This window comes from Heptranchias perlo, chromosome 17 (genome assembly GCF_035084215.1).
Source record: "Heptranchias perlo isolate sHepPer1 chromosome 17, sHepPer1.hap1, whole genome shotgun sequence".
NCBI lineage: Eukaryota > Metazoa > Chordata > Chondrichthyes > Hexanchiformes > Hexanchidae > Heptranchias > Heptranchias perlo.
This window is the reverse complement of record NC_090341.1, coordinates 27212998-27227053: the sequence shown is the minus strand read 5'-3', so window position 1 is coordinate 27227053 and position 14056 is coordinate 27212998. Positions and strand designations below refer to the sequence as shown.

The following is a 14056-nucleotide window of genomic DNA, read 5'->3' as shown; positions in this document are numbered from 1 at the left end:
TAAGGGGAAATCGGAAGGAGACAGAAAGCGAGAGTACCAGCAATGAAGGAATAAAAAATGGAAAAGGGAAGACAATGTGGGGGAAGAGAGAGAAGCGCAGAAGGAGCAAAAAGGACGGAGGAATTTTGTTAATAGGATTAAGATAGAGGGAAACTTTGGAGTAATGTGAAAGATGTGGAAAGAGGCAGAAGAGAGGGAAATTGGAGATAATAATTTGTGTGTATTTGATAAAGATAGAAGGCTGCACTGAAGTTAATGAAAAGGACTTGGATTAATATAGCACCTTTCACATCCTCAGGATATCCCAAAGTGTTTTACAACCAATGGTTTACTTTTGAAATGCAGTCAAATGTTATATAGGTGAATGTGGCATCCAATTTGTACACAGCATGGTCTCATAAAAAAGAAACATGAACAAACAGAATGTTTTACGTGATGTTGGTTGAGGGAGCAATGTTAGCCAGGACACCTGGAAAATTCCCTGCCCCTCTTCAAATAGTGCAATGGGATCTTTTATATGCACCCGAGAATGGCAGACAGAGCCTCTGTTTAATGTCTCATACAAAAAATGGAATTTCCAAAAATTCAGCACGCCCTCAGTACTGCACTAAAGTGTCAGGCTAGATTATGTGTTCATATCCGTAGTGGGGCTTGAACTGGCTGTAAAAGGTTGGGGAGGGGTGAAAGATGACACAGGGCTCGGGCTGTGTATGCCTTGTTACACGACTCCACTTTAACTACTGGTCCAAATTACTGCAAATATATTTTTGGGAGAATTGCTTCACAGTAACAGTTAAAACAGTTGCTAACGTTGAACACATTGCTATGTCTGATTGGCATTTTCTATTTTTAACTGCTGAGAATCCAGACAACATAAGCAGTCCATCCACTTAGTTTCTGGAGTGATTTCATCCATCACTCAGTTTACTGCTCTTTTATTTTCTGCACAGTTAACTTGTTGAGGCATGTCAGTGCCAGAATAATTAAGAGAGTCAAATTTTCCATCTTGCTTTAGAAATATTAAATCCTACATGCAACTGTCTTGAATCAATTATCAACTATATTGACTAATTAGTGAACTACAATGTTGTTAATATCAATGATACTTCTAGAATGCCTGTTAACACCCTGTCTGCAATTGCTCCTACATCCACATTCTTGAAAATACTCAACTCTTTTGACTGGAGTATGCTTAGAAACAGCAAGAGCGCTGCAGAACTGAAGCAAACACCAACTTGTGTGCCAAGGAGTCCAGTGGGACAATGCATGTCTCTGAAGTGCTTCCCTTTCGAACCAGATTTCCAGTATGGGTAATTAATGAAAGGTAACTCCAATTGGTTGCTTTCTGGTCACTATTATTGTATGAGCATTGAAAACTGGCTCTGAAATGGCAGAGGATCACTTCAAGAGAACAGGCTGAGTATTTCTTTAAAAAAAGCATATGGAGCAAAATTCTTGCATCCAATTTTCAGCAATATTTAAGTTATTGCATAATCGACCAACATATTTTAGTGCTGTGCTTGGATTCAAGATAAACCTTAGGACACATGGTTTGGGAATACAAAAAAATTGTTGAAATGTTTCAACAAAAAGGTGCTACCTGAAGTGAATAGCTATAACCTTGTTTAAACAAAGAAGAAGTACTTTAGACCTTACATTGAGATGTAAACTCCAACCCACCAGGCCAGTGAGCATGGCTGAAGTTTTTCCTCATTAACAGAATTTTCTGGCTGAGCAGATCCATGTACTTGGCAAAGAAAATAATTCTTGCTAAAAATTTATAGACTGCACAACAGAACTTCAAAACAAAGGATGTGGTTATTCTACACCACCAATCACAGAGAGCGGTCTGCAGCAGGCAAGACAGCAGTTATATTAGATGGCTGTGAACTGCACTCGTACCACGAGAGGTTTTACACATATGTGCTTACACAGCCACTAAACTTTGAATGTTTTGAGAGGAAAGTCTGCTCTCTCAAAACATTAAAAATACTACGTAAGTCTACAAAAATGCCCAGAAGTTTCAATGAACCACTTGAGTGCTTTTAAAACCCAGCTCGACATTGCTCTAGAATTGTACTCCATGCAATATCTAGTCCACAGGACAAACTCCATGAGCGGGGCCTTGTACCACTGCATTCCACAGTTGATAGAGAATCAACTCTGGAGTTATATTGAAACTTTTGAGTAGTGGGAAGTAGAAATCATTCCAAGTCATCTTACAGAGTAGAGAACAAAATAAATAAATTACATAAAAAATTAAGGAACAGACACCAAGGCATGGTGGGAGAGTTATAGAAACATAGAAAATAGGAGTACGCCATTCGGCCCTTCGAGCCTGCTCCGCCTTTCAAAATGATCATGGCTGATCCTCTATCTCAATACCATATCCCCGCTCTCTCCCCATGCCCCTTGATGCCTTTTGTGTCTAGAAATCTATCTATCTCCTTCTTAAATATATTCAGTGTCTTGGCCTCCACAGCCTTCTGTGGTAGAGAATTCCACAGGTTTACCTCATGTCAGTCCTAAATGTCCAACCACATATCCTGAGATGGTGACCCCTCATTCCAGATCCCCCAGCCAGGAGAAACATCCTCTCTGCATCCAGTCTGTCTCGCCCCGTCAGGATTTTATACGTTTCATAAAGATCCCCTCTCATTCTTCTAAACTCGAGTCAATACAGGCCTAGTCGACTCAATCTCTCCTCATACGATAATACTGCCATCCCAGCACACCCTCTATGGCAAGTATATCCTTTCTTAGGTAAGGAGACCAAAACTGCACACAATACTCCAGGTGTGGTCTCGCCAAGGCCCTGTATAACTGCAGTAAGACATCCTTGCTCCTGAACTCAAATCCTCTTGCAATGAAGGCTAACACACCATTTGCCTTTCTAATTGCTTGCTGCACCTGCATGTTTGCTTTCAGTGACTGGTGTACAAGGACACCCAGGTCCCTTTGTACATCAACATTTCCCAATCTATCACCATTTAAATAATACTCTGCCTTTCTATTTTTCCTTACAAAGTGGATAACTTCACATTTATCCACGTTATACTGCGTCTGCCATGTATTTGCCCACTCACTCAACTTGTCTAAATCACCTTGAAGCCTCTTTGCATCCTCCTCACAACTCACAATCCCACCTAGTTTTATGTCATCAGCAAGCTTGGAAATATTGCATTTGGTTCCCTCATCCAAATCATTGATATATGTTGTGACTAGCTGGGGCCCAAGTACTGATCCCTGCGGTACCCCACTAGTCACCGCCTGCCACCCCAAAAAAGACCCATTTATTCCTACTCTCGGTTACCTGTCTGTTAACCAATTTTCAATCCATGCAAGTATATTATCCCCAATCCCGTGTGCTTTAATTTTGCACACTGACTTCTTATGTGGGACTTTATCAAAGGTTTTCTGAAAATCCAAATACATTACATCCACTGGTTCACCCTTATCTATTCTACCAGTTATATCCTCAAAAAACTCCAGTAGGTTTGTCAAACACGATTTCCCTTTCATAAATCCATGCTGACTTTGTCTAATCCCGTTGATATTTTTTAAGTGTCCTGTTATCGTATCCTTTATAATACTCTTGCATTTTCCCTACTACTGATGCTAGGCTAACCGGTCTGCAGTTCCCTGTTTTCTCGCCCTCCTTTTTTAAATAGTGGGGTTATATTTACCACCCTCCAATCTGCAGGAACTGTTCCATAATCTATAGAATTTTGGAAGATGACAACCAATGCATCCACTATTTCCATGGCTACCTCTTTTAGTACTCTGGGATGTAGATTATCAGGCCCTGGGGATTTATCGGCTTTCAGTCCCATTAATTTCTCCAGCACTATTTTTTTACTAATACTAATTTCCTTTAATTCCTCCTTCTCACTGGACCCTTGGTTCCCTAGCATTTCTGGGAAGTTATTTGTGTCCTCTTCTGTGAAGACAGAACCAAAGTATTTGTTTAATTGTCCTGCCATTTCCCTGTTCCCCATTATGAATTCTTCCATTTCTGACTGTATGGGACCTAAATTTGTCTTCACTAATCTTTTTCTTTTTACATACTTGTGGAAGCTTTTACAGTCCGCTTGTATGTTCCTTGCAAGTTTACTCTCATACTCTACTTTTCCCCTCTTAATCAATCGCTTGGTCCTTTTTTGCTGAATTCTAAACTGCTCCCAATCCTCAGGCTTGCTACTTTTTCTGGCAACTTTATGTGACTCCTCTTTGAATCTGATACTACCCTTAATTTCTTTTGTTAGCCATGGTTGGGCTGTTTTTCCTTTTGTGTTTTTGCACCAGAAAGGAATGTATAGCTGTTGCAATTCGTGCATTCGTTCCTTAAATGTCAGCCATTGACTATCCACTGTCATGCCTTTTAATGAAGCTTCCCAATCTATCATAGCCAACTCACTCCTCATACCTTCGTAGTTTCCTTTGTTCAGATTTAGGACCCTCGTTTCGGATTGGACTACTTCACTTTCCATCTTAGTGTAGAATTCTATGTTATGGTCACTCTTCCCTAAATGACCCCGCACAACAAGATTATTAATTAACTCCTCATTGCACAATATCCAATCGAGGATAGCCTGTTTCCTAGTTGGCTCCTCAACGTACTGGTCTAAAAAACCATCTCGTAAACACTCCAGGAATTCATCCTCCACAGTATTATTGCTAATTTGGTTTGGCCAGTCTATATGTAGATTAAATCACCCATGATTATTGTAGTAGCCTTGTTACATGCATTTCTAATTATCTGTTTGATGCCGTCCCCTACATTACCACTACTGTTTGGAGGCCTAAAGACAACTCCCACCAGTGTTTTCTGCCCCTTGGTGCTTCTTAACTCCACCCATACTGTTCTACATCTTGATTTTCTGAACCAATATCCTTTCTTACTATTGCTCTGATTTCATCCTTTACTAACAATGCTACCCCACCTCCTTTTCCTTTTTGCCAGTCCTTCCTAAATATCGAATGCCCTTGGATATTCAGCTCCCAGCCTTGGTCACCCTGCAGTCATGTCTCCGTAATCGCAATTATATCGTATCCGTTTACATCTATTTGCGCTGTCAATTTGTCTACCTTATTGCAAATGCTTTGTGCGTTCGGATACAGTGTTACAGTGCTACAGAGTTAGAAGAGGTAACAGAAAATCTGGTCAAAAAGATAGAGAGAAGTGGAGAGGTTCATGGTCGGAAATCTGGAGTCAGGCCAAGGCAGCTGAAGATTGTCAATAATGATGAAGCAAAAGGAGGGAGGAGGGGCTACATAAAAGGAGGATCTAAGGATACGAAAGGGGATATAAGGCTGAAGGAGATTGCTGAATTTGGGGGTGGGGAGGTGGGGGAGGAAGAGGAGAGATTTTCTACTTGGGCGCCAAATGGATGCAGTATCTGTGGTGTGCCTGTGGTGCTCGCCCAAGGTGGCAGTCGAGAGGTCTGAACTGTTCTCAGTTTCGGGCCTCATGAACATTTTTCTGGTGAGTTGCAGGCATCAAACGGGTTCTCTGCTGCAGCTCACTGGTTTTCAGTGGTGTAAAAACAGCAGGCAGGTAAGGCCTGTTCAAGGAGGAGTGGATTCTTGGGAGGGGTAACGGGCCAGCAGACTTTTGTGTTTCCTGATGGAGCATACCTGCTCCTCCTCGCCCCACAAAAATCTTTAACAAGACAACGTACCTTTGTGGAGAGGCCGTCAGCAGTTCCTTTAAGGGCTGTCTATTCGGCTGCTCGATGCTTGGAGAGTGTGGGGCTGGCATGCGCCATGAATGCTCCGCCCATTTCTCCACAAAAGTTGTAATCTGGGTCCTGCAACATGCGTAAAACCCTAATTTGCATATTTAAACAGCTCCTCGACAGTTTTGAGCTGGAGTGCTAGGCACCCATTTAAAGGCCCGCCTAAACATTGATCCAGGCAGGCAAATGGGTGCACAATGTCCCCATCAGATTGTCCTCTGCCGGTTGACCATTTATCAGACACGAAACAGGCAGCTGGTAGTTGAAAATTCCAGATGAATTTGAAGACGAGCGTTTTAAATTCAATGCACTGAACAGCACAGATGCACCATTAATTGCTGTAAATTCTGAATTATGCTACATTCCTCTTTCTTTAAAAAAAAATTGTAACCATACATATTTTTATAACAACTTTCCTATATTTAAGAGAGCATAACATGCAAAATTACAAGGCTTATAGACCAGCGGCACACAATCATCACGTCCAAGTTTTCTGATTTCACCAGAAAAAGTGGCAAGCAGATAACAGTTGCAAGTACAGTTTAAACATATTCAGCTGTGTAGACAGCCTTTAGAACTTTTTTTTTGCAATGTTTTACCCACACTCATTAAAATACAGGAAGGAAGGCAAGCTAATATTTCTACTGGACTAATGCTATAATACACCACAGAAATGTTTGCTTTAGTAGAGGGCTGTTAAAGTGGGTTCTAACTTTGATTTAATTGTTGGAGATTGATTGAAAACAAAGAGAACTTTTCATATTGCAATGCATCTTAATCCCCACCACTTACACCGTCCCTGCTTATCCCGGGACAGCCACTTACGTCGGGCAAATGGTGCTAACTATTTGCTATTACCATAGACATCAATTACAAAGGCACCGCTTAAACCTTATTAAGCGTGCCGACTATTTCGGGCAGTTCAAGCAGCTGTTCGCATCGCGATAAAGTGCAATTACCTGTCACTAAACCCTTTCAGGCATCCCTGCCGCCTTCAGGCACCCCTCGTGGCCTCTAGAACTCCTATGATTACTGCTTACAAACACTTACCTGCTGTAGTGGTGAAACTGACCAGAGGTGAAACTGACTAGATTGCTGCATACTTCAGCCCCTTTCAGCTCTCCATAGCTGAGAAAGGTGAAGCTTCCACCTCACATAGCCTGTCTGTAGCCACTCAATTCAACAATATTAATGGGCCAGAATTTACAGTGAGCAGCAAACAAACGGCAGGAACTTGCCTTTGCCCATATACTCTCCATGAGCTTTTGTGCTGGAAGTTACTGTAAGTTAGAGATCCAAATGGCTGGCGCCCTCTACAGGGCATCTGGGACCAGTACAAACAGGGCAAGCAACTGTGTGCCTCCTTAACCAATCAGACTGAAGGATCATTAATGAGCAGCACAGAGTCTGAATCAAGAAGTGTAAGTTAGAAGTGAATTCAATGTCAAATCAGGTACAGAAAGCGAAATAAAGAGGGAAAAAAGATTGGATTGAGAGAGAGAGAAAAAAATGACAAAAAAAGTAAAGAAGTATTCAAATTTTTTAAAAAGTCTCCAACAAAAGTTAAAAGCTGATGGAATGAGATTCTACACATGTACAAATTAATTTTCAGTGCTAGAGGGGTTGTTTGGCAGTAATTAAGACTGATCACATCATTAAAAGGGTGCTTAGGCTGTGGTGAGTTTAGTCTGTATCTACCACTTAAATACAGCACCTTGACGCCGTACAATGTATTTGAATGGTGAGTCAGACGGCAAGGTGCCGTTTTTGCGAAGCAGATGGGAAGGGCAATGCATCTCGGATAACAACTTATGGATTTTCACATTTAACTGCGCATATGCGCTGTTCGATTTGCGCATAAATAACGGTGAGCGCGGTTAACCTCACCATTATTTTCACAGTAAATTCTGGGCCATCAGTACACCCTGAATATTTTCTGAGATGGAGGATGAAGATTCCCTCTGTGCTTTTTTGAAATGTCTTTGTTACACCGCTATACACGGTGGGAACTGCATTACCTTTATAGAAATACATGACCCAGACTTGTTCTGCAATGAATTATTTAAGTGGGTATCGTACTACAAGGGCCTAAGCAGCTATTGGAATATGCTGTCCTTCTTCCTCCCAACCTTCCCATGACAACACTAATTACCAGATGATTTATTTTTATTAATGTTTTTAAATCTGAGGCATTAGAAAGATCTTACCATGGTCTTTGATCCTCCGATTGTAGTGAAAGGACAGACACAAGTTTAATGTTTTGGTAGCTGCGACCTGAGCAGTCAGCCTCATTGATGTTAGTGAACAAAGACTTCTTTGTGTTCGTTTCATTTAACAGTTTCTGACATCCTATAAACAATGGTTCCCTAAACACAGTTTGATCATACATGAATTTTAGTATAAGAAAGTGACCACCAGTGATTTTAACAAAGTTACTGGTAATGAATGTAAGTTTATGAATATAGTTTAAGATTAATGGGTTAAAATTAAAAGGGTTCTGTTAACTTTTTGGAATTTTAACAACCAAAGGTAAAGATATTTAATAGATATATCTAGTTGAAGACAGTTTAATAGATTAAGAAAAACATCTGAATTTAAGTTATGATAAACTGCACCTGGTATATCTGATGATAGAGAAAGGGAAGCATTTGCAATTCCAGTGGAAATGATTCCAATGGAAGTTACTCATTCAAGGTGTGTTTTAATAAAGCAGTTATACGTAACATGCATTTATACTGACAGAAAATGTATAACAGAATGCAAATAGTGTGGGAAATCCACACATTCCTGCAACACAAAGTTCTGACTGCTGATTTGGGGTCGAAAGTAGGTCAGATTACAAGAGACACATCATTGCACAGGAGATAGACGGGTCACCTTGATCAAAGATCAACTGAGATAATGGCTTTCAGGAAAGGTATGGTTCTGAAGAAAAGCAGTCAAAGGTTATAGACCGACTGAAAAATAAAAACCGATGTAGCAAATAATCAATCCACAGTCCCAAATATCTTAATTGGAACTATTTTTCCTTTTCAATCAATCGCTCTACATCACATTCTGCGAATCTGGTTTGATCCATGGCTCCCACAGGGCCCAATTATATTTATAAGTAGATATGGTAACTTGAGCAATTTCAACTACAGTGCATCAGTCTTTTCACTTGCTCAAAATAGTTTCCTCACAATCTTATGACAACAGTTGCAACTTTATGCCCTAAAAAGTAGATTCACATTGATGAAATATGAGTTGAGTCACTACACAGATCTAATAATGTTATACATGATCAGAGTTAGAAGGAAATTTAGATTTCACTGCCAATGATGATGGACAAGTAGACATTTAAGTAGCAGCAATTCCCATAGCTTACTGGAAGTTTGATACTTGTTTCCTTTTAAGGTTACTTAAGAGTTCATGAATAAAACAAGACTGCAGCTTCAACCATCTTATTTCCTAGGGTAAACACAATAGATACTTGACATAGTTGGCGTCTTGGTGTAGTGCATTAGTGCTCCAATGTGCTGTACTACGGTGTCAGGACACAGGTTTATATCAGATTTTCCACAACTCAAGCTCATGATTTTGCTTATATTGCCAGGAAGGCATCAAGAGGCAGCCAGGTACTTTATCACAAAAAGTGATGGAGGAAATTAAATCAGACTTGATAGGATAACATTTTGTGCTGAATCAGCTTTGAAGGTCTTGGATAAAATGAGTTTGGCCAATCTTAGTCCAAGTCTCAGTGGATGCAAGTCCATAATACAAAACTGCCCATAGTTTTATAGCACAAATAGACTGTCTCACTCAGAGGCCATGAAGATTACTGGCGTGTCCTCAGCCTTTGACACAGTTGACCACACCATCCACCTCCAACACCTCTCCTCTGTTGTCCACCTGAGTGGAACTGCCCTCACCTGGTTCCACTCTTACCTATCCAGTCGTAGCCAATCTCCTGCAATGGCTTCTTTTCCCATCCCCACAGCATTTCCTCGAGTCCCCCAAGGATCTATACTTGACCCACTCCTATTTCTCATCTACATGCTGCCCCTCGAGGATATCATTCGAAGACACAACTTCAGGTTCCACGTATATGCTGACGATACCCAGCTCTACCTCACCACCACGTCTTTCAACCCCTCCACTGCCTCAGACTGCTCGTCTGACATCCAGTCTTGGAGGAGCTAAAATTTCCTCCAATTAAACATCAGAAAGACTGAAGCCATTGTCTTCGGCCCCTGATACAAACTCTGTTCCCCAGCCACTGATTCCAATCCCCTCTCTGACCATTGTCTCAGGTTGAACCAGACCATTCGCAAGGGAGGTAGTGACAAGGGGTCATCAATTTCAAATAGTCACCAAGAGAGGGGCTGGGACATGGAATGCTTTGTCATAGGGAACAGCTGAAGCAGGCACCATTGCACCTTTTAAGGCAAAAGTGGATAAATATTTGCAACAGAGGAAGATATAGAGCTATGAGGAAAGGGGAAAGCAACAGAACTAGTTTTAGATTGCTTTAGCAAAGAGCTGACATAGACATGATGGACCAAATGGCCACCTGAGTTATAAAATTCTATGGTTCACTGCCTCAACACTAAATTCAGATTTCCATATCTGTGTCAGTGTGACTGCGGTTAAATCAGCCATTTACATTGATTGAGTGAGACTACCAATCTATCGCCCATTAGTGTCAAGTTGCTGTGGTTCATGCTCACTGAGAACCTGACCATAACCATCAAAATATTTTACTTAAAACCAAGACAGCATGGTTAGATCATACTTGGAGTACTGTGCACAGTTCTGGTCTCCATATTATAGAAAGGATATAGAGGCATTGGAGAGGGTACAAAAAAGATTCACAAGGATGATACCAGAAATGAGAGGATATACCTATCAGGAAAGGCTAGAAAAGAGAAGACTGACGGGTGACCTGACAGAGGTCTTTAAGATAATGAAAGGGTTTGATAGGGTTGAGGTAGAGAAAATGTTTCCACTTATGGGGGAGTCCAAATCTAGAGGTTATAAATATAAAATAGTCGCTAATAAATCCTATAGGGAATTTAGGATAAATTTCTTTATCCAAAGAGTGGTAAGAATGTGGAACGTGCGACCACAAGGAGTAGTTGAGGCAAATAAGATAGATGCATTTAAGGGGAAGCTAGATAAGCACACGAGGGAGAAAGGAATCGAAGGGTATGCTGATACGGTTAGGTGAAGTAAGGAGGGAGGAGGCTCGTGTGGAGCATAAAGGCCGGCATAGACCAGTTGGGCCGAATGGCCTGTTTCTGTGCTGTAGTTTCGATGTAGCTCAAGAGAAAAGACTTTCATACTATCATTTTGTGCTAGGTTCCAAACCCAGATCTCAGACAGTTTACTAACCAGATTCACCTTCTTTAGGATACATTTAGGTAAAAAGCAAACAGGATCACAGGCCTCCACCAATATAGCTGTCAAACCAATTACCAGATATTGCATGAGCTTGTTTGAAGGATAAATCCAGAGTATATGAGAACACCTGAAATAGACCATAACATCTTTCTTGGCAGATTTGAGTTAGAAAATTCAAATTGTGCAAAGTTTTAAAATGTGTAAATAGTATTGAAATGCTTTAAGGGAACCAATATATTGGCCATTGGATGAATTTTGAGAAGCATTTCTCATAACACATACAATTTTATAAAAGCTACCATCTCATATCTGATGAATATTTTAATTGGATTGCCCACAACACAGTGCAGCCACCATGCCTAACTAAAACAGACTGATGACTGTGAAATTTGAATGGGAATCTGCTGAACCTCCATTGCCATAAGATGGGCAAATTACTACTCCAAAAGGGGAAGCTTCACTATTAAACAATTTCTTCTGAAGATTTTCTCATTATTAAGATTTGAGAAATTTACCAAGCTTCCAAGTTGTGACAAACTTGAATATCATTATCCAGACTAAAGTTCAAACACATCTAAAATCAAAATGCAATCTATTTCTTACACTATTAAAAAAAATTCAAGAGGCTTCGCACACACCAGTTTTAACAACAAAAATAACTTGGAAAAATTAAAGTTTATAAACACCTTCATAACAGCAGAGAAACATCTGTACTACCTGAAATTTGTCTCATTTCATGAGAAAGTTTGTATGTTATTACTGATCAGTTCAGTGTTTAAAAAATAAAAGGATTGAGAAAAGAAATCAGAAAATGGCTGTCATCAACAATTGCCACATCAAGGAGGCTCGTATTGTGTCAGCTAACAAATGAGTGCACCCTATACTTACACTTGAGATGATCCAGCTCACTTTCATGTTTTCTGCTGGAGGCCCTCGCCTCTGCCAAGAGGTCTGCGGTGGGGTGAAGCAGAAGAGAAGCAGAAGAGCAGCGCAGATGAAACAGAAGCCAGCAAACATAGAACACAGAAAAGCAAGAAAGGCTGCGTAAGAATGAAACAGAAGCCAACATGAAAGCCTTATCTCTTAAAGTGCTGGCTCATATCTGTCTTTAAAAATGGGAAAGTGTGCAGAATTTAAGAGTTCCACTTAACAATTATTTTTCCACATTTAATTCAAATTCCAAAAAATGTGTACTAAAGGTATAGATATAGATGGATCTTTTTCGATTGCACACTATTTGAACAATGGTATACAAAGAATATAACCCAAATAAATCATACATTTTGCTCCTTGTAGCCAAATGGAGTGCTCATAAGGTGTTTGCCATGTTTGACACACACATCCAACTGTGAATGAGTCCTGTGAGTAACCTATCAAATATGACTGACACTTGTTTGAAGTGTTTTTGTACCTTAATCTTGATTCATGGTTTTATATAGGAACCAATCTTAATTTCAAATTGTTGGATTGAAAACAGTGCTGCTTCTTTAGGTTATTTTACGTTTGATCATGGATTACCAGAAATTAAAATACACTTCACAATACGAAGGGGAGGGGGACTTGAATGCACAGTTACCAACCACCATTTTTTGTACTACCTTAGAGTTCAAAGCAAGACTGATTATACTGTGACAGGTCAGGACAGAACAAAGCACAGACACACATACACAAATATGCTTTGGCTACAGCAATTTAGTAAGTTAGTACATGGACCCTTATTTTTGAGTGTTTTGATTTTGAGGAAGGGGAGGGAAAGTTGAAGGAGGAGAATTAATTATGTGCCAGGCACCATCTGGAATGAAACTGCAGCTCCATACTCAGCACTGAAGTTGTAGTTGCACTACTACTTACAGGTGATTTCTAAAGCAAGTAACTCCACAAATCTTTCTTGTCAAATATAAATCTGCATTTGCTTAGCGATTTATTGGGGCTTTTCATACGGTAAGTACAAATATCAATTCTGAATAATTGAGAGTGTAGAGAACAATAAATGCATGGTATTAATAAACTATTCTAACAATAGTGGAAAAGCTGTCTTTCGCATTGAAATCTTCACAACGATGTATGAAACAGATAAGCTAATTTTTAAAATTTGGTTAATCAGCCTTATTGTTACCATCTTTATATATTATATAAATGACTGGAAGATGGACATAAATTCGAATAATTGTATAAATTTGCTTTAACGTTTTAGTAGGGCAGGTTTTGTATTGAAAAGGCAAAATGACATCCAACTTAAACAACAAATTCACTTGCATTTGTCTAATAAAGAGACTTGTATATAATGGAAATTGTTATACTAGTAATAATTAAGTTAGTAATAAACTGCGACTTAGTTAAGCATTTGCTTGCAAGGCACCAAGAATATGCACGCATAAAATTTGAAAACAATTCATATTATACATAGATATTTCATAAATTAATATTTTTTGAATTAATTGATTTTACAACTTTGATAATGCAAGATGGTTGCTGGATATAAAAAAAACTGCCATAATAATAATGTAGATTTACACAATCTCAACAAATCGATCACTCACTTCCGAGTAGGATTTGGTTTACTTAAATGGTGATTCAAGTGTTCTGGTGTGTGATATGGTACAGAGACTGAATAGTTAGTATTTTGAAAGGCACACAATACTCAGTTGTAGATTATTTTAGACTGTGTAACAGAAATGAAGTGTGTCCTGCACATCATGAATTGGAGGAAGCCTTTTACAATAATATTTCTTATCTTCTGCCCCCCATCTCCCCCCAAATTCAACTTTCATGCTCTCGACATGATTTTGAATAAAAAGTTGTGTAACTACTTTTCTGTAATTGCAGAATTTAAAAAAAAAACACATATACATAACAAGGCGAACTGTTTATATGGATGCATTTCTACATTATAAAAACTATAGCCAGATAAAAGATGATTTCTAAGAACTGCAATT

At 39.5% G+C, this 14056-nt stretch overlaps 1 protein-coding gene across 24 annotated transcripts in view; it reads right to left on the bottom strand.

Annotated features, from left to right (window-relative positions):
* The window catches only part of slmapa (sarcolemma associated protein a), a 188226-nt gene that overhangs the window by 30507 nt on the left and 143663 nt on the right, over positions 1-14056 (bottom strand). For 14 of the 24 annotated variants that reach the window (XM_067998769.1, XM_067998776.1, XM_067998778.1 and 11 more), the window contains one exon: positions 12009-12071. The exons of the other annotated variants lie outside the window; for them this stretch is intronic. In XM_067998769.1, coding sequence (XP_067854870.1) covers positions 12009-12071 — 63 coding nt within the window. The remainder of the gene's footprint in view (positions 1-12008; positions 12072-14056) is intronic. 24 annotated transcript variants of the gene reach the window in all.